At 39.9% G+C, this 21,656-nt stretch overlaps 1 protein-coding gene across 1 annotated transcript; it reads left to right on the top strand.

Annotated features, from left to right (window-relative positions):
- The first annotated feature begins 19,142 nt into the window (after positions 1–19,142).
- Positions 19,143–20,619, top strand: LOC122056725. The gene is made up of 3 exons (XM_042618812.1): positions 19,143–19,756; positions 19,853–20,025; positions 20,093–20,619. The coding sequence occupies exons 1-3, from the start codon at positions 19,247–19,249 to the stop codon at positions 20,199–20,201; spliced, it is 792 nt and encodes a 263-aa protein (XP_042474746.1). The 5' UTR covers positions 19,143–19,246; the 3' UTR covers positions 20,202–20,619.
- Positions 20,620–21,656: the final 1,037 nt, after the last annotated feature.

Raw genomic sequence — 21,656 nt, 5'->3', positions numbered from 1 at the left:
CTGCCGCTCCAAGTAAGAATCTCTATGCTTACTCTATTTTCTTTATGCATGATAAGAAATGAGTTTAGTATGCATGAATATAGGTATAACTGATATGAATTACCTTTATGTATGATAAGCAATGTTTTAATATGCACGGATATAAGTAGGGATGATCATGGACTTATGCTAGACTTATCGTCATTTATGAAGATAGATATGGCTAGAAGACGCGGTAACAGGGTCGATGAGATAGTGACTCCACTAGATCTGACACAGGTAGTCACAGACCTCCAGCGTCAGATCACGGAACAACAACAAGTAATCACTGCTTTAATGAATCAGTAAGGAAACCCTGTCACCCTACCAACAAATCAGAATACATTGCCCATCATACCTACAGCTGCACCAGTGCCACCGGTAGCCCCTGCCCCAGTGGTCCGACAGGAGACGTACTTAATACAGTGGCTAAGGCTGAAGCCGGAGAACTTCACGGGTACTTGTGAGCCATGGGACGCCCAAGCCTGGTTCAAGACGGTGGAAAGTATAGTGGAATTGCTGGACTGGCCCGTATCAGAAAAGATCAAGTGCGTGTCATTCTGCTTTTCCGGAGACGCGAGAATGTGGTGGGAAAGGGTTAAGGTCAAGAGACAAGTTAATCAGATGAACTGGGCGGACTTCGAAGCAGAGTTCTTCGAGGAGTTTTTCCACATGCGGGTAACAAATCGGCACTACGATGAGTTCACTGAGTTCCGGCAAGGTGACTTATCAGTTAACGAAGCAATGAAGCGCTTCAACCATCTCGCACGCCTCTGCCCAGAGTTGGTCAGCACGAAAAGAGAAAGGATCAGACTGATGTTGAAAATGCTCCAACCCGAGATAGCTTTGAATGTGGCCGGCGGAATTAATAGACCACAGACTGCAAAAGAACTGGTCAGCAGTGCCCTGATCACCGAACACTATCAGAAGGCGATGAACGAGAGTAAGAATCAAGCACGGATAGAAGGACAAAAACCTCAAGGTACCAAAGCAAGCTGGAAAGGAAACCCTAATGGAAAAAGAAAGCAATGGAACAACACTAAAGGAGGCCCAGCGAATAAGCAACCTAAGTACCCTCAGTGTACCACTTGTGGGAAGCAGCATTCCGGAGTATGCCACAAGGATACGAGAAAGTGTTACAGTTGCGGACGGGAAGGACATATGGCCAGACACTGCCCTACCCAGTCCCAGACACCATCCCAGCAGTATAACCAGAACAGGAGTGCCCCCTCACAGCTACACCTGATGCAAGCTGCCATTGAAGGGACTCCGATTAGCCAAGGGAGATTGGAAGCCCCACCAACTACAACGAATGCCAGGGTTTTCTCTCTCACCAAAGAAGATGTGGCGAGTGCTTCTACAGTTGTCACAGGTCAGCTACCTATTTTCAGTCAGTATGCTAATGTGTTATTTGATACTGGGGCGACATACTCGTTTGTCTCTACACCCTTCATGGAGAAATTAGAGATGCCACCACAAGCCTTAAATGGCAAATTCTTAACAACCCTACCTTCGGGAGAAGTAATGTCATCTACTCATATGTTGCAAGCCGCGCCCATCAGAATCGCAGGTAGAGAACTCTACTGTGATCTGATAGTGCTTGACATGCAGGATTAGAATAGTACATTGTGTTGGAACCCCAAGGTGTTTTGATGTGATCAACCAAGTTAAGTTAGGTCCTGCGTTTGTTTAACCCTTGTGTCTAAGTGTGCAGGAGCTTAGGAACACAGGAAGTCGAGCGGAAGACGCAGCTAGCGAGAAGGACGGCACGCGGTGCGTCCGAGGGACGAGGCGCTACGGAAGAGTACCCCGGTGGAAGAGAAGGAAGCGTGCGGTGGTTCCGAGGGACGAAAGCTGGAGTGAAAGATTGCTCGGGGAGCAAGAGACGCAGCTAGCGAGAAGGTCGGCACGCGGTGCGACCGAGGGACGAAGACTGCGGATGAGTACGCTGGTGGACGAGAAGGAAACACGCAGCGATTCTGAGGGACGAGAAGCCAAAGCGGAAGGCTGCTCGAGAAGACCGGAAGTTGGGTTCGGGTGAGCCCTTTTTCGGATGGCAGAGATCACCCAAGCGAGCGGATCCGGAGGAGAAGAACCGGACCGAGGCGGGACTGAACCAGAGAAGAAGTCCCGGACGAAAAAGTAAACAACTGTTGACTTTGGGCTCTGGGGCGCCCGGAGCCCTCCAGGGCGCCCGGAACCCTCCGGGACGCCCTGAGCAGTGAAATTGACCAGATCGAGTTTTGACTCGATCTGAACGTTGGGGGATAAGTTTTATCCCCCCTAGGGCGCCCGGAACCCTTCCAGTCGCCCCGACCAAGGCTATAAATATAGCCTTGGTCCAGAAGCTTTTGAATGAACTCATTGATTGTAAATCCAGTGCTTGCACGCTCTCTTTTAGTCTAAGCTTCTGTTTTCTGCGCTACATTACTGTACGAGGCTTCTCCGCCTGAAGGAGATTTTTATTGAGCTTAATCTTCCTTGGATTAACAACCACATCAGTTGTAACCAAGTAAATACTTGTGCCTCGCTTTTTCTTTATGCCTTTAATTTACTGCTTAGTTTATTTATGCAAGTGTTAGCTTAAAGAGTTCGAGGAGGGTTTGTTTTTCTTTTTGTGTTAGCAGGATATCCAACAACCCCCTCCTAGCCGGCCTAACGGTCCTACAAGTGGTATCAGAGCCGAGACGCCTTAGAAGGACTAACTGCCGTCTGAAGCAACAAAACAATGGCCGGAGCTAGTGACTACCCACCGGCATTCGAGGGGGAGCTTGCTTCTTGGAAGCAGCAAATGACGGTATTTCTTAACTCTGATATTGGCATTTCTCTAATAATGAAAATAGGTTATGAAGCACCAAAGACAACGAATGGAGAAGAACTCGATCTACGCCTATGGAACAAGAAGCAACGTGAAGAGTTAATGGCAAACGGTCGGGCAGAGTTTCACATTTTAACAGCAATACCAAATGAAGACTTTGATAGAGTTGGCGAATACAACAGCGTAAAAGAACTTTGGGAAAAGTTCTTAAAACTCTACGAAGAACCGATTGAAGTCGTCCCCTCAATAGACATCGAGTCGTCATCAGAAGAATCCGAGACGGAAGAAATTACCGAGACAGCCCCAACAGTCGAAGTACATCCCGAGATCAAGGAAGGGGGAGAATCTTCGGAAGAAGTTAATTCAACAGGGGGAGAACCAACGACCAACGAGGTAAGTAAGGTATGGTCTCTACCTTCTGAACAACCGGTTAATTCAATAGAAAATTTGCCTGAAGATTTTTGCGATTTAAAAATTGAATTACCGAAAAAGTTTTTTGAATTAGAAAATCAATTGTCAAATTTATCTTGCAAATTAGAAATATTATCAAAAGAAATTTACAAATTTAAAAATATTTTGACAAAAGAATTATGCAAATTAGAAGAATTTTTTGAATTGCAAATTACTCTCTCGAAAGAATTTTGCGATTTAGAAATTGAGTCACCAAAAAGGTGTTTCGGATTAAAAAATCTATTGTTAATAGATTCCTGTAAATTAGAGTTTTTGTTGTTAAAAAATTCTTGCAAATTACAAAATATTCTTTCGAACGAATTTTACACATTGCCGAAAGAATTTTTTATATTGTCGAAAAATTTTATCAAGTTAGAATCTATGCTATTTGAATATTTTTGTGAAGTTGCAATTCAAAAAATAATAGAAATTAACATGATACAAATTATTGCATGTTTAATATCTGTGGCTTTAAATTTGAAAAAGTGTAATTTGAGAAGTTATGAAAAATTGAAATGGAAATTTAAAACTTGCTGATATAAGTATCAGTATAAAATAAATAAATAAATGCATAGCAAATTTTTTTTTTAATGCTATCAATTTTGTTAAATTTTCTTGCATAAATTTTTGGGCTTAGAAAGATTTATTTCTGGTGAAAACTTAGAAATTTTTCAAGAGTTATTCTTTGACTTAGAAATTTTGTTTAACTTGGAAATTTTTTTTTTTCTCCGAAAAACATTGAAATAGATTTTTATAATTTTTGTAAGTGTCAAACCCTTAGATTTTTTTTGAAACCCCATTTTTATTGTGATCAAAGGGGGAGAAGTATGTTAAGTCTAGGGGGAGGTAAATATAATTTTTCATTTGAAAAATATTTGGACTTATTTGAATATAAATTGTTTTTATTGCATATGGTTACCCTAACTTAACTTGGGTTGCTCACATCAAAAAGGAGGAGATTGTTGGAACCCCAAGGTGTTTTGATGTGATCAACCAAGTTAAGTTAGATCCTGCGTTTGTTTAACCCTTGTGTCTAAGTGTGCAGGAGCTTAGGAACACAGGAAGTCGAGCGGAAGACGCAGCTAGCGAGAAGGACGGAACGCGGTGCGTCCGAGGGACGAGGCGCTGCGGAAGAGTACCCCGGTGGACGAGAAGGAAGCGTGCGGTGGTTCCGAGGGACGAAAGCTGGAGCGGAAGATTGCTCGGGGAGCAAAGGCGCAGCTAGCGAGAAGGTCGGCACGCGGTGCGACCGAGGGACGAAGACTGCGGATGAGTACGCTGGTGGACGAGAAGGAAACACGCAGCGATTCCGAGGGACGAGAAGCAGGAGCGGAAGGCTGCTCGAGAAGACCGGAAGTTGGGTTCGGGTGAGCCCTTTTTCGGATGGCAGAGATCACCCAAGCGAGCGGATCCGGAGGAGAAGAACCGGACCGAGGCGGGACTGAACCAGAGAAGAAGTCCCGGACGAAAAAGTCAACAACTGTTGACTTTGGGCTCCGGGGCGCCCGGAGCACTCCGGGGCGCCCGGAGCACTCCGGGGCGCCCGGAGCACTCCGGGGCGCCCGGAGCCCTCCAAGGCGCCCGGAACCCTCCGGGGCTCCCTGAGCAGTGAAATTGACCAGATCGAGTTTTGACTCGATCTGAACGTTAGGGGATAAGTTTTATCCCCCCTAGGGCGCCCGGAACCCTTCCAGACGCCCCGACCAAGGCTATAAATATAGCCTTGGTCCAGAAGCTTTTGAATGAACTCACTGATTGTAAATCCAGTGCTTGCACGCTCTCTTTTAGTCTAAGCTTCTGTTTTCTGCGCTACATTGTTGTACGAGGCTTCTCCGCCTGAAGGAGATTTTTATTGAGCTTAATCTTCCTTGGATTAACAACCACATCGGTTGTAACCAAGTAAATACTTTTGCCTCGCTTTTTCTTTATGCCTTTAATTTACTGCTTAGTTTATTTATGCAAGTGTTAGCTAGTTCGAGGAGGGTTTGTTTTTCTTTTTGTGTTAGCAGGATATCCAACAACCCCCTCCTAGCCGGCCCAACGGTCCTACACATTGGGCATGGATTTTCTGAGCAAGTACGGCTCTTCAATCAATTGTCGCAAAAGAAAAGTAGTTTTCCGACCTGAAGCTGAACCGATATTTGAGTTCATTGGGGAACCCAGTGGAAATTAGTGCTACGAGGCCGAAGATGTGACCGGACAACTCTCTACCCTGACTATAGCACCAACACTGTTCAATGATGTATTGGGGAAGCAAACTCGTGACCCAAACATCCAGAGGATAAAGCAAGAAGTCTTAGAGTGAAAGAATGATGGATTCCGTATCGCTGACAGTGGAATATTATACCTCAAGGATCATTTATGTATTCCTGATGACCCAGAGTTGCGAAAGAAGATACTAGAAGAAGCCCACGCAACACCTTATACAATGCATCCTGGATCCACCAAAATGTACCAAGATCTGAAAAAGAAATTCTGGTGGTCCGGTATGAAAAGAGACGTGGCTCAGTACGTCGGTACCTGCCTGACCTGCCAGAGGGTTAAAGCAGAACACCAGAGGCCTGGAGGATTACTGCAGCCAATCCAAATTCTAGAATGGAAATGGGAAGATATCTCTATGGACTTTATTTCAGGATTACCTAAGACAATGAACGACTATGACGCTATATGGGTAATCGTGGACAGATTAACCAAATCCGCCCATTTTCTAGCAATCAAGATGACTTATTCAATTGAGCAACTGGCTCAATTATATGTCAAGGAAATTATTAGATTACATGGGATTCCTAAGACCATCATTTCTGACAGAGATTGTCGCTTTATTTCACATTTTTGGGAATGTGTTCAGAAGGCTCTTAGCATAAAGCTATTGTTCAGTACTGCCTTCCACCCTCAAATCGACGGACAAACAGAAAGGATGAACCAAGTACTAGAAGACATGTTACGAGCTTGCGCCTTAGAATTCAAAGGGAGCTGGTGTCGATATTTATGCTTAGCGGAATTCGCCTACAACAATAGTTACCAAGCTACTATTGGAATGACGCCCTACGAGGCTTTGTACGGGAGGAAATGTAGATCCCCTATATGTTGGTACGAAGGCGGTGAAAAGAAGGAGATGGGATTTCAAACAGAGTTCATTGACAACACCACCCGTGCTATACAGAACATCCGCCAAAGAATAGAAACTGCTTAGAGTCGACAGAAGAATTACGCAGATAAGAGACGAAGGCCATTGAAATTCAGTGTCGGAGACTCAGTATTCCTCAAAGTAGCTCCTATAAAAGGAGTAATGAGGTTCGGAAAGAAGGGAAAACTAAGTCCGCGCTATGTGGGACCATATCAAGTTCTGAAAAGAGTTGGCAAGGTAGCTTACGAAATAGAGCTGCCTCAGGAGATGTCAGCTATCCACAACATGTTCCACGTTTTGATGCTAAAGAAATGTATTTCGAGCACGGACCAAGTGATCGAACCACAGACAGTACAAGTGCAAGAGGACCTAAGTTATGAGAGCCGACCGGTTCAGATATTAGATCGAGATGTCAAAAGACTAAGGAACAAAGAGGTACCCTTAGTAAAGGTCCTGTGGCAAAATCAACGGTTCGAAGAAGCCACTTGGGAACGAGAAGACGATATGAAACGGAAGTATCCGGAGTTATTTTAAGTTCGAGGATGAACTTTCTATGAGGTATGGGGTATTGTAACACCCACGAAATATTTAAGCTATACATATGGGTATTCTATTTTAGAATAAAAGGGAAATGGAAATAGAACCAAAAAGAAATAAAAAGATAGGGGAGTTAAGGTTTGAACCTTGAACCTCTCACAATAGATAAGACTAAATTGGTGTATGATAACCACTAGAGACATGAATGATATATGAATAGCAAAGAATGAGAATTGTAGTTAAAAGCAAGAGTATGATTAAGTAAGGGAGCAAGAGAAAATCAAGTAGCTTTCCTCCTCTTCCTCTTGGTTAAGAGAAGAAGCAAGCAAAATGACAAATTGCCTTTTTCTTCCTCTTACCATTTTCGTGGGAATGAAGAGGGTGAAGGAATAGAGGAGTCAAGGGGATGAATTGAGACATTCTACTATTCTTTCTTCCTCATTAAGGATAAATAGGAATAAGAGAAGAGAAGGGAAAGAAATGTTGGCTACTTCTTCCTCCTTCTTCTTCCTCCTCCTTCTTTTTCCTTATTCCTCCACCGAGACCTAGAGCTCCTCCCTCTCCCATTTTCAGATCCAAGTTAAGTTTTCTCCCTAAGAAAAATAATTCACAAGAGGGAGTCCTCAAGATCTACTCCTTACAAGAAAGAGAAGAAAAGGGAGAACTAGGAAGAGAAGTTTTTTCTTCCTCTTCACAAGAGTACTTTCTTTTAAGAAAAACTAAGCAAGAAGTTGTGAGTATCCCCTCACCTGTGGTACAAGTTGTTCATATGTCTTCCATGAGTTTAGATTGTGTAAAAGAAAAACCTAAGGTTTCTTTTTGAACTTTCGGCCATGATAAGATTAAAGGCTTAGGAAAGCTTAAAACCAAATCTAATATGCTCATGGTTTTCTTTATGATATGATATGAAGTTCTTATGCTTACATGTTGTTAAAACCTAGATGCCTTCACTTAGGGTTTCAGCCATGGTAAGATTAAAGGCTTAGGAAAGTTTAAAACCAAATCTAATATGCTCATGGTTTTCTTTATGATATGATATGAAGTTCTTATGCTTACATGTTGTTAAAACCTAGATTCCTTCACTTAGGGTTTCGACCATGATAAGATTAAAGGCTTAGGAAAGTTTAAAACCAAATCTAATATGCTCATGGTTTTCCTTATGATATGATATGAAGTTCTTATGATTGCATGTTGTTAAAACCTAGATGCCTTCACTTAGGGTTTCGGCCATGATAAGATTAAAGGCTTAGGAAAGCTTAAAATCAAATCTAATATGCTCATGGTTTCCTTTATGATATGATATGAAGTTCTTATGCTTACATGTTGTTAAAACCTAGATGCCTTCACTTAGGGTTTCGGCCATGATAAGATTAAAGACTTAGGAAAGTTTAAAACCAAATCTAATATGCTCATGGTTTTCCTTGTGATATGATATGAAGTTCTTATGCTTACATGTTGTTAAAACCTAGATGCCTTCACTTAGGGTTTCGGCCATGATAAGATTAAAGGCTTAGGAAAGCTTAAAATCAAATCTAATATGCTCATGGTTTCCTTTATGATATGATATGAAGTTCTTATGCTTACATGTTGTTAAAACCTAGATGTCTTCACTTAGGGTTTTGGCCATGGTAAGATAAAAGGCTTAGGAAAGCTTAAAACCAAATCTAATATGCTCATGGTTTTCTTTATGATATGATATGAAGTTCTTATGCTTGCATGTTGTTTAAAACCTAGATGCCCTTCACTTAGGGTTTCGGCCATGATAGGATATAAGGGCCTAAGAAAGCTTGAAACCAAATCTAACATGCTCATGATTTTTCTTATGATATGATATGAAGTTAGCTTGATGTTCTTATGCTTGTATGTTGCTTAAAACCTAGATGCCCTTCACTTAGGGTTTCGGCCATGATAGAATTTAAGGGCCTAAGAAAGCTTGAAACCAAATCTAACATGCTCATGATTTTCCTTATGATATGATATGAAGTTAGCTTGATGTTCTTATGCTTGTAGGTTGCTTAGACTTAGTTTCATGCTCCTTAAAGTTTCGGCCACAACCAATTAAAGGACCTAGGAAGCTTAGAACCTAAACTAAAAATGCTCATGATGTTCCTTATGGTATATGATATGAAATTGGTTTAGGGTTTATATGTTTTTATGTTGCTTGTAACCTAGAGACATGCTTAACTAGTTTCGGCCACAACAAGTTAAAGGACCTAGGAAGCTTATAACTTAAACTAAACATGCTTATGATGTTCTTATGATAAGTGTTATGAAGTTGGTTTAGGGTTATATGCTTTTATGTTGCTTGTAACCTAGGGAAATCCCTTGCATGTTTCGGCCATTGTATGAAATTAGGGTTAGAGACTCAATCATGATTCACTATGTGCTTCACATGCTATGATATGAATTAAGATATGCTAGTTAATGTTTTCCATGCATGATTATGTTTCCCTATGATATGTTTTATGCTTACTTATGTATGCTTATGAATCATGTATGATAATGACTTTTATGATGGGCTATATGCTCAAGTATGCATGCTTTATGATATGACAAGTAAAGGCCTAAGAGATGCTTCCCTTTTTGTTGGGATTAAGAGCACTCTTTATGATATGACAAGTAAAGACCTAAGAGATGCTTCCCTTTTTGTTGAAACTAAGAGCACTCTTCATGATATGATAAGTAAAGACCTAAGAGTTGCTTCCCTATTAATTGGGACTAAGAGCACTCTTCATGATATGATAAGTAACTATGACATGCTATTTTTTACTTTGTATGACTTGTACCAAGGGTGGGCTCCATAAGCACCCCTAGGCCGACGGTCTATAAACGGGTCTAGTAAAAGGGATGGGCTCCTAAGTGCCCCTAGGTCGATGATCTATGAAACGGGCCTAGTTCCTAGTAGGTTCAAGATTTGCTACCTTGGATCTATTTAGGATGCACGCATTTATGTATGTATGTGGTACAAGCCAGGCCCTCATGTTGAGATTATGTTCAAGTATTATATGATATGTTTTCTTTAAAAGACATCTTTCACATGACATGACGCATGTTTTTGAAAGACATCTTGCATATACTTATACGATATGATAAGTTATGATATGTGATGATATGATATGTTATGCGATGATATAGCATGATGTTTCTTTATGATATGATATGATATGATGCTCTTTTATTTTATGAGATGATATAGCATGATGTTTCTTTATGATATGATATGATATGATGCTCTTTTATTTTATGAGATGATATAGTATGATGTTGTTGGAGCAATCTCAATGGTTCGTAGGACCATGTGTTTTTGTATTTGGGCAAAGGGTTTAAGTTAGGTTTACCCTTGTTATTTGATATGTGTACTTGAGTTGTGCAGGACTGCAGGTGACACATGTGACTCAAGTTGACAGCTTCGGGTCCGGTGAAGGATGGAGCATCCGAGGGACCGTGGACAAGGCAGCAAGGACAAGGGCTAAGGGAAGCGACTTCGAGGCATACGCGAAGGATGGCATTGGAGACAAGCCGTGGGCTTGGATGCATCCGAGGGACGAGAGCCAAAGGAAGTAGGCTTGAAGGCAAGAGGTCAAGGCTGCAAAGAAGAGTCAAATGAGTTGTGAGGGTACGAGTGCATAAGAGATTGTACTCGGAGTAAAATCCTAGTTTTAGGGTTTTACTGTAGCAGTTATTGTAGCGTACTGTAGCAGTCGACTGGTTTATGGACCAGTCGACTGATGCACTGTAGCAGATAACTGTTGAGAGAGCCGTTGGGCTGGCATCAGTCGACTGGTGCAAGGACCAGTCGACTGGTAACGGGCAAATCAGGTTCTGATTTGTTCCAAGCTCTATAAGAAGGAGCTTGGTATGGCCGGCCAAGACGACGAAATTAGACTTGGTTAAAGCCTAATTAGTAGTCACCAAAGTGATCAAGGTTCCCTTGTGTCCAAGTGTTGTTGGTGAGTGTTGTGGTGAGGTTTCTCCACCCACAAGGAGGTTTGAGCTAGCCGGAGGTCTTCCTGGGAGTAATCCACCGACGGATAGGGATCGTCCACCTTACGGACACGCCGTGGAGTAGGAGCTTTATCTCCGAACCACGTAAATCGGCGCGTGTTGGTTTGCTTGCTCTTTCTTGTTCTTTGTATTTGTATTTATCTTTCGTATTTGTGTTTGTATTATTTGTATTCCACTACGCAACTAACAAATACGTAGAAAGTGAACGATTTGCGAGTGCCGTCTATCCAACCCCCCTTCAAGCCGGCCACCGATCCTCCAACAGATGTTTCTTTATGACATGATATGATATGATGCTCTTTTATTTTATGAGATGTTATAGCATGATGTTTCTTTATGATATGATATGACATGATGCTATTTTACTTTATGATATGATATGTTATGATGCTCTTTTACATGATATGATGTTCAGATAATTATGTCTCCATGCTATACGCTTATGTGATTATGCTATGATATATAGTTTTTTTGAGTAGGAAAGGATCTCACTAAGCCTATGTGCTTATAGTTACTTTCCTTGTACCGTAGATAAAGGCAAAGGATAGGTGAACTAAGGGAGCAGCAGGAGAGGCAAGAGATGTGTGTGGTAGTGGCTCGGCTAAGGAAAAGACTTGCTTATATTAATTTATGCATGATATGAACTATGTCTAGCTTATGTTGATGTTTTGCATGATTACTTGACACTTGTTCATGTTTATGATAGAAATTGATTTCATGACCTCATTCACTTAGAGGTATACCAGAATATATAAATAAGTACTTCCGTTGTTTTAGAAAAGAAATTATAATATGCATGTATGTTCCCCGTACAGTAACCCCGCCCTACTAGCAGGAAGGGCGGGCATTACACCTATAGATTTAAGACTTGAGCATCTCACCAGCACATTTGGGCTACCTTGTTTGTGTATTGTCAAACTTAGAAAGGGGTGAGATACATAGGCAAATTGCCTGGACTTAAGATGCTTATATCAGTGCATCAACATAAGTCTGGGCATTAAATACCAAATTTATAGTAATCAGGTTAAGTAATCCAGGTTAGTCAAACACTAACTAGATAAAATGACATAACTTGACTAACCAAGTAAATATTGCTATCTTCTGATAGTTAGTTAGTAACCAACAGTTAGACAGTTAAGGACAATTTATAGTTAACTAGATTATTTTTAAATAATCTCAGGTCCAGGGGGAGGATTAATAAGTCAATAAATTTTGAAAACATTCCTTTTATTTTTTAAAAAAAAACCCCATTTTTGAAAAAGGTTATCACATGTTTTGAAAAATTGTTTTGAAAACTATTTCAATTTTTCCAAGTTAGCACTTAGGATTTTAACCTTTGTTTTGGAGAACTTTAACTTGAAATCTTTTAAAAAAAATTTTTGGAGAACTTAGCATTTTCAAAAAAAATTTTGGAAAACTTTAAAGTTTCTAAATTTAGTAGATTTTAATGTATTTTCAATTTTATTAGCCTTGTCAAAATGCTAATATACAGTGATTTAAAATTTGTTTTAAAATATGTCATTAATTTTTTTTAATCTGATTTAAAAGATGTTTTGAAAACACTTTGAGAAAGTCTTTAAAAAGATTATTTTCAAAACTTATTTTTTCCTTTGAGATTTTTAATAAGTTGTTTTCTTTATCATTTTGAAATGCTAAGTGATTTCAAAATTATCTTTGAGCATATTTTAACATATATTTTAAAATATTTTTTTACATTTTGAAAAGCTTTTATGGTTATACAATTTTTCCTCCCTTAAGTAATCCTGAAAATTATTTTATTGTAAAATTTTTTTTCTCTGTTTACTTTCCTGAGCACATTTTTTGCTTAAATATCTATTCATATTTTTTTTTATGAATGCCAAAGGGGGAGGGTTAAGGGGTTAAGTTGAAACAAATCAAAATCCGAATAACTTAAACTATATCATTTGTCTATTTATGCTTGTATTTTTTTTCCTAATTAACCCGGGTTGTCATTACATCAAAAAGGGAGAGATTGTTAGTGCGGTTTGCACTAACAGTCTAACTCAGATTTTGATGAATGACAAGTAAGTTAAGTTAGGTTTTTTGTGATCTAATCACATGATTAAGTGTGCAATACGAAGTCCAGATAAGTCAATGGGTCGACCAGATATTTGGCAAGATATCCAGCTACGTCAACGGGCCGACCTAATAGCTGGTATGAAGTCTAGATAGGTTGACGGGCCGATCGGATATCTGGCAAAAAATTCAGCTAGGTCAACAGGCCGACTGGATAGCTGGTACGAAGTCTAGATATGTCGACAAGGTGGCCATATATTTGACATAATGTCCAAACAGGTCAACGGGCTGACCGGATGTTTGGCAAACTGGTAAGTTAAGGTAAGTCACTGGAGGAGAGTGACCAAGTGAGGACGCATCTTGGTTGGAGGAATAGTAGGCATCGGTCCAGTTTATATCCATTTGGGATTCTTAAGTTGAGACCTTGACTAGTTCCTGGTCTCGGGAGGATAGGAACTAATTCATACTACTGATTATTATTGTACTAACATTTATCTTGCAGGTTATTATTTTATTTATTGGACTAACCTTAATTTGCAGGACAAAGGAGTACATTTTACCTTCGGATGAACACTGTCTAAAGGCATCTTCAATCTTGATGGAAGGCGTCTTCGTACTGTTCATAGAAGGTGTCTTCCATGGCTATGGAAGGCACCTTCTACAGGATAAATCTTGGCCGAAGTCATGGATAAGTGCCGGGATGTTCGGAATCGAACTTGCCTCATTGGAGGCGCCTTCCATGGCTATGGAAGGTGCCTTCCATGCTTTTATAAGGCTGTCTCGAGAAGGCATTGAAAAACAACACTTATACGAGCTACTAAGCGTTCAATTGAAGTTCCTATTGCTCCAGGCTCCTGCTACGACTCTCCTGCAAAGCTGCTGCTCCCGATGACTACTCCGAAGACTTTCGATCATGGCTGGCAGACTAACATCGACACGAGTGCTCCCACTTTGATCTTTAAGTGTCAGTAATTTTCTTTTGTAATTAATTACTACAAAAGGGCAGGTGCAGTGTGTTGCACTTGTTCAACCTTCTTGTACTTGAATCTCTTTTCCGGAGGTACCGAAGAGGTTTTTATTGGATTACCCGTCGATAGGTCCACGAGACCTGGGTCTTGGAGTAGGAGTCACTGAAGGCTCTGAACCAAGTAAACCGCTTGTGTCTTCTGGTGTGATTTTCATTTTAATTTTTCGTTGCATACTCTACTCTATTTTTAAAACCAAAAAGGAAAATTTTAAAAACCATGTGATTCACCCGCCCCCCTCTCACGTGCAATTGATCCAACAGAAACACATGGAGGTATTTTTCAAAACTGATTTTAAAATTTTGTTAATAATTAAATATGATTTTGTAGCTTCTAAAGACTCTCAAGGAAATGAAAAGGAAGAACACCAATGGACTAAGAAGGAGCAAGCAGACTTCGTATCGAATGGACAAGCCGAGTTCTGCCTACTCAGCGTACTTCCACCCCAGGAAGTAAATCGGATCGGAGATTATGAATCAGCAAAGGAACTTTGGGAGAAGTTCCTCGAGCTGCATGAAGGAACTTCCGAAGCAAAGCTCATGAGACGAGACCTGCTCCGAAACCAACTGACAAACCTTCGGATGGAAGAAAGCGAAATAGTTACACATTTGCACTCGAGGAGCAAAGAACTCATCACCGGACTCACAAATCTCGAAGAAAAGGTAACGAACTGAGATTCATTAATGTATGCTTTAAATGCATTTCCTAGGACACCCGAATGGACATCTATAGTCGACTCATTTTACATATCTAAAGACCTTGAAGTTAGTTCATTAGAAAATCTTTTTTTCACTTTTGAACTTCATGAATCAAGATGTGCAGTCTTGTAAAACAAAGGAGAAAAGATAGCCCATAACATAGCATTACCAAAATGATGAACCATATCAAGACTCTGAGAATTCAATCGATGCAGATAAAGCAATATTATTGGTAAGGAAATTCAATAGATTTATTAAATTTAATATATTCAAGTTGCAGACAAAAAAGGACTTCAAAAGCAAAAGGAAGGTATGATGCTACAACTGCCCAGGAGAATGATACATCAAAGATGACTGCCTCGAAATAAAGAAAAGAGAGAAAGATAAGGGCAAAAGACCGACAAGATCTAAGCACAAGAATCTAAAGGCAACATGGGATGAGTTGTCATCCTCTGAGTCCAAGATCAAGGCCTATGCTGGACTAGCTCTGATGGCAGATCACCAGAGGGACATTGAAAGTTCCTCAGAGATGAGCATTAACGAAGGGGAAGGATCCTCTGAAGAAAGCAGCGACGAAGAGGGAGCATCAGAAACACAAAGTAAGTGAGGTACGTGCTTACCTCCTGAAAAATTATTTCAATTTATTAAAGTTTTTTCTAAGGATCTAGTAAATCTATAAAAAGAAAATGCTAAGTTAAAATTAAACTTGGGAAAGTCATGTTCCCTATAAATGTATGATTGCTTAAAAATAGAAAATGAAAAATTAAAGATTCAAATAGAAAAACTAGAAAATGACTATGCATGCTCAACTCAAAAAGGATTTTAAAATTTAAATTATAGATAGCTAAGTTGGTATATTAGGAACCATAGGGATCAAATTAGAAAAATCTCTAGAAATTATGTACCCTCCAAATTTTTAATGAATCCAATAGAAATGAACATATACTATGTCCCAAGATCATGCTTAGATTAAATTGTTATAATCTATTCATCATACTTACGAAAAAAGAAAATTAAATATTTCTTTTCTTTAAGAGACTTTATCTAGAAGTGGTTGTTATTTCAATATCCAAGAAGGCCTAGTGTCTCACCACAGCCTGGAAGCAAATTACTAAAATAAATGTTTAATTGTCTAAAAGGTTAACTGTTATAAAATTATTTTTAAACATTTTTTCAAATTCTTAATGAATGTTTAGCCAAATTTTTTTCTCAAATTTGTGTAACACTTTATTGTATTTTTCCCCATTTTTTTATGTGATCAAAGGGGGAGATAAGTAAAAGTTTAGGGAAATTAAGGGGGAGTTAGGATTTTTTTTTTAATTTTGAATTTTACAACTAATTTGTTTAAATTTATTGCAATTGTATACTTATACATTCATCATGTTATTATGCTATATTTTTTTAAAAAAAATCTTAACTTGAACTTGAGTTGATGCACATTAAAAAGAGGGGATTGTTGGTACCCCATGATAGTTTTGATGTGATCAACCAAGTTAAGTTAGGTCATGTGTATTTGATCATTGTGTCTAAGTGTGCAGGAGCTTAGGAACACAAGAAGTCGAGCAGAAGACGCGATTAGAGAGAAGGATGACACGGAAAGAGAGTCGACGAGTTCGGTGCATACGAGCGACGAGGTGCTGTGGAAGAGTACACCGACAGATGAGAAGGACATGCGCGGCGGTCCGAGGGACGAGAACTTGGGGAGGAAGACTGCTCGAAGAGAAGACTGAAAAATGGATTTGGGTGAGCCCTATTCTGGTTGGCCGAAATCATCCAAGCGAGCGAAGCAGTGGAAGAGTCAAAGGAGAAGACTTAGAGCTCGGTAGTAGCTACTAAAGGAGCCTTCAAGTGGATTAAAAGCGCCCTCGCGCCTTTCTGGTGGAAGGTGCCTTTAAGCTATTGAAGACACCTTCAACCCTTCATGGAAGGCGCCTTCAATTACTTGAAGGCGCCTTTGACTGGGCAAAAACTGCCATTGGTGAAGGATAAAGTTTAATCCTTTCTTACCTTACAGGAGGCGCCTTCCAGCTTGTTGGAGGCACCTTCTAGACTCCACTACAAATCAAGGGTGTTAGCATTGTAGAGTCTTCACTTTGATTATCCACTACAAATTATCATCAAGAAGCGAGTCAAGCTAATCACCCCCCTCTAGCTCGTACCGGTCCTAACATACTCCACCTTCATCAAAAGGAGATTTGTTGAGTGGAGCTTTCACTGTCTTAGATTAACAACCTCCCCGATTGTAAACTAAGCAAATCTTGCCTCTTTTTTTCTTTTATGTTAATTAATTTTTATTCAACTAACTTGTGTTATCTTTGCTAACTTCGAGAAGCAAAAGAAAGTTTGAATATGAATTTTAGGGTAATTCACTCTCCTCATATCAACCGCATTGGGGACCAACATTACTATTCTCAGTTGATTGCATTTTTTAAGGAGTTGAATCAAATTTTTTTAAGCTGGTTTTGACTGATTCATATTAAAAAAATTACTGCTCTCAATATATTATATCAAATTAATATTTGAGGGTATTTATACAATCATGAGAATTAGATGAACACAAAGAAACCGATTTTGTGTTATTTCGAAGTCTCTAGGTCCATCGGCTACTCTTGACTGAAATCGATTAATGGACCTAATGACCTCGGAATGATATGAAATCAGTTTATGTATTCATCTAATTCTCATGATTGTAAAAATACATCCAAATATTAATTTTACCCAATATATTAACAGCAATGATTTTTTAAATATAAATGCGTCCAAAAAAACTAATTCGTGTTTGAAAAAAATCATTACTCTCAATATATTGGGTTTGAACACGAATTAGATTTTTCGGATACATTTCTGTTCAAAAAATCACTGTATTTAATTAAATTGATGTTAAGAGCATGAATATAATTATAAGAACTAGACAAATTAATAGGCCCTAGTTTCATGTCATTCCGAATACTATAGGTCCATCAATCGATTTTGACCGAATGAAATTTAAAGAATTTCGATCAAAATTGGTTGATAGACCTAGAGAGCTCGAAATAATGTGAAATTAGGTCATTTGAGTTCTTCTAGTTCTTATAATTATATTTATGCCGTCAAATACTAATTTATCCAATATATTGGGAATATTAATTTTTGAAAAGACGAATTATTTTTTCGGACATATTAGTGTCCAAAAAACCATTGTTCTCAATATATTGGGTAAAATTAATGTTTCAGGATATTTTTACAATCAAAAGAACTAGAAGAACACATAGAAACTAATTTCATATCATTTCAATATCTCTAGGTCCATCAGTTAATTTTGACTAAATCGATTGATGAATCTAAAAATTTCAGAATGATACTTAACCCGTTCATATATGTATTCTTATAGTTCTTATTATTATAAAAATTCCATCAAATTAATAATATATTAAAAATGATGATTTTTAATATAAAACAGCTAAAACCGGCTAAAAAATTGATTTGATAGCTTAAAAAAATACGATTTGATATAATATATAATCTTTTGAATAAAATAATTAATAATTATTTTATTTTGATTTTAAAGAAGTGATGAGGTTGATAAATGATTTTTTTTTCTATTTTCCTACCTGATAGGACACGGTTAGACTAAACTCGACATGAGTTATTTCTTAACAAGTCATGTTAAACACGATCCAGGCCGAGTCAAGTGACGTTCTATTTCGATTGACTGGACCAATTTAGCCATGCATTGCGTTATGGGCTTCCTACTTGTGCTATTTATTGCCTTTGTAAACTGGCACATGACGGCCGCCGCCGTCGCATTGTCAGGAGGGACCCTTCTCCCTTGGTCCAATCACAAAGAGTACCGCAAACACCAGATTCCATCACGTGACCCCGGCGGTGTACTGCAATTCTATTTGCCAGCCGACTTCGGCAGTCCGATACGCTGTCGTCGCTCCATTGGAAGGCCTGAGATTCTTCACGTGCAATGAAACGATAAGATGCCACGTGATTATCCTCTTTCTCTCATTACGTGTCGTTTCTAGAAATCAACCGTATAACATGTTTTTATTAAAAAATAATTCCGCGTCTAATTTTAAATATTTTTTTTTTTGATAGATTATCGACTTTTAATCCTCCGATTCATTCAGAAAGGTATTTGATTATTTCACGCTAAATTTTGATTTATTTTTTTTCAGTTTAATTATTTTGTACGGTCCGTAAGTGAGAAAATAATATAAAAAAATTAAATACTTAATTAAAATCCACGTGGCTCGACCTCCGCCGTCGTTCCTGCTTGGTTGATGAGGCCCACAGGCACTGTCGTTTGCTCCACGTGTACGGCCCACGCTCCCGCCCCATCGCCCTTCACGTGCGCGCCTATCACACGTGGGAACTGTCCGTTAGCCTGACGGCATCGCGTAACGGAGCCCGTCAGTGCCGGTATATCATTTACCTATTTAATGTCGCGAAACTCGCTGGAATTTGGACCGCTTCAGGCAGAGCAACCGAGTCGGCGACTCGTTCAGTGATCGAGCGGAATCGCCGTCCCAGGAATCGGTCAAGGATGAGTGCCACGGTCTTGATCCGTACCGGCTCCTTCCTCGCGTCTCCGAGGACGGACGGATTCCACGACTCCGGCGCCGGGGACTCGTTCCTGCGGCGGAGTGCCAGCTCCTTGTTTTCTCCGCGGCACCGGTGCGCCGCTGCGATCCACATCGAAGCAGAGGGCGGCAAGAAGGGGCCTCTTCTTCGGCGAGCCAGATCCGAGGGCGATCTCGTCGGATCTAACCTCTCCCCGCTCACGGGGACCCACGCCCCGGTCCCGGAGAAGGTGGCGGAGGAAGAGGATCTGGAGGTGAAGTGGTGCGATATCGGAGTCTCAGTGCCGGCTGGGCAAGTGGAACAGACGGAGTACGCCGGAGGCGGGACCGGAAAAGGGAAGAATGTCGCCTTAGGGAAGGGCGACGGCGATCGTGACGACAACAGAAAGGTCGCGGAGTACTACCAGCAGATGTTGCAGACAGACCCTTCCAATCCGCTCCTCTTGAGGAACTACGGGAGATTCCTTCACGAGGTTTGTGAGAATCCCTAAAAATTCTTGATTTCGATTGCGATATTCAAAATTGGGGCAAAAAAAAAAAAAAAAATCAAATCTCTTCTGCTATGTAAGGTTGAGGGCGATGCGGTGCGCGCCGAAGAGTGCTACGGACGGGCGATCCTGGCGAGCCCCGGCGACGGCGAGCTGTTATCTATGTACGGGAATCTGGTTTGGGAAACGCACAGAGACGAGGAGAGGGCGAAAACCTACTTCGACCGCGCGGTCAAGGCTTCGCCAGACGACTGGTACTTTATTATAATCAAGCTTCATTTTCCAAACCAAAAATTAAAAATTTTCCATCTTGGATTTCAGCTACGTGCTGGGTTCTTACGCGCGCTTCCTGTGGGACGCCGCCGAGGAGGGCGAAGACGAATCACCGGCGGCGGCCGCCTCATCCTCGGCGTTGGTGGAAGCTTTCTGAAACAGAATGTACAAAAACAATAACGACGCTGTCAATATCCCATCTACTCGATGCCATGATTCTAAGAATAAATCACGATAAGCAAAGACATCGACAGCAGGGGAATGGAGATCACAAGTCTACTGTTCTTGATTTTTGGTATAGGGGGACGACGGGTGACTGAAAGAGAGTTGTCTGATGCCTTCTTTCTGATTGGACTCCCCAGCATCTGAGTGTCAAACTTTCAGTGGAGAGAGGCTCGGTGATAGAGAACTGTAGTTGTTGTCTTCTTTCTTGTTGGATCCTTCTGCATCTCCGTGTCGAACTGTAAGTGGACTAGGGTTGTGACCAATGACCATCGTTGAGAACTTTTTTTGTTTTGTTTGTTTGTTTCAATGGAATTTCTCAAGTAAGAAAAAGTATCGATTTGATCGTGTAATTTGGAAAGTTGAAGCTTCTCATGTTGTACGTGAATGAATAGTTTGGGCTAGTCAACAAAACACATGAATCTGCACATAGGTTTGATCGTGTAGCTTGGAAAGGTGAAGCTTCTCATGTTGTACGTGAATGAAAAGCTTGGGCTAGTCAACAGAACACATGAATCTGCACTGCAGTTCTTTGATCTAACTTCCCCTTTAAGGTTTACCTAATAATAATGAGGAAAAGCCATGGCAAGTTGGCAACTCAAAGCCTTATCTAGTTTGTCGATTGTCACATCATAGATAGAACTGACCAATCATGGGGGACGGATCCGTCATTTGACGGGTGGAGCGATGACGGAGCGGAGCTGATTAATCCGTCACTGATCAACATGCAAATTTATTATAAAATAAAATAAAATAAAATCATGAAGTAAAAAGACTGCGGTCACTTGGATTGGCTCGCATGTTTATGCTCATCCAATTAAGAAAAAATATTCATGAATTAAAATAAATTTAATATTTATTACTTTGAAAAATATAAATATATTATAAATCAATTTAGTAATCTCAAATATATCAATACATTGTATAAAAAAATAGCAAGTCTGTTCTTAGTTATGATAAACTCTACAAAAATGCCAAGAGATCTCAATGATTGTTTAAGATGCAAAAGTGATTACTTTAGTATTTCCTCAATTTACAGATCAACCCAATTTCACTGCATGCCCACCTACGTGAATCGAGATCAACCCAATTTCACTGTGTGCCCACCTACGCGAATCAAGATCAACCCAATTTTACTACATGCCGACTTGTGCGAATCGAGGGCCTAGATAGATTGGTCTGTCTCACTCCGTCTTTAAATGGATTGATAAAGTTTTAATTCAAGAAGTTAAAATTGTTTGGTGGGACTAATTAATCCGACGAATGCAATTTAAATAGATGACTTTAATCATATATTACTATTGGAATTTTAGTGGTGCAAGATATTTAAAAGGGAGGTCGTAATAATTGCAAAGTAAACTTATCTCAATGATTTAAACACAAAGTTCTA

Source organism: Zingiber officinale, chromosome 3B (assembly GCF_018446385.1).
Source record: "Zingiber officinale cultivar Zhangliang chromosome 3B, Zo_v1.1, whole genome shotgun sequence".
Taxonomy (NCBI): Eukaryota; Viridiplantae; Streptophyta; class Magnoliopsida; order Zingiberales; family Zingiberaceae; genus Zingiber; species Zingiber officinale.
Note: the sequence above shows the minus strand (reverse complement) of the source record. Positions and strands in the feature narration are given on the sequence as shown.

Excerpts from the sequence above, each read along its gene's own strand:
- LOC122056725 (XM_042618812.1), top strand. The coding sequence starts at position 19,247 with ATGAGTGCCACGGTCTTGATCCGTACCGGCTCCTTCCTCGCGTCTCCG. Across the intron at positions 19,757-19,852 it reads ACGGGAGATTCCTTCACGAG|GTTGAGGGCGATGCGGTGCG; the intron begins GTTTGTGAGAAT and ends CTGCTATGTAAG. Across the intron at positions 20,026-20,092 it reads AAGGCTTCGCCAGACGACTG|CTACGTGCTGGGTTCTTACG; the intron begins GTACTTTATTAT and ends CTTGGATTTCAG.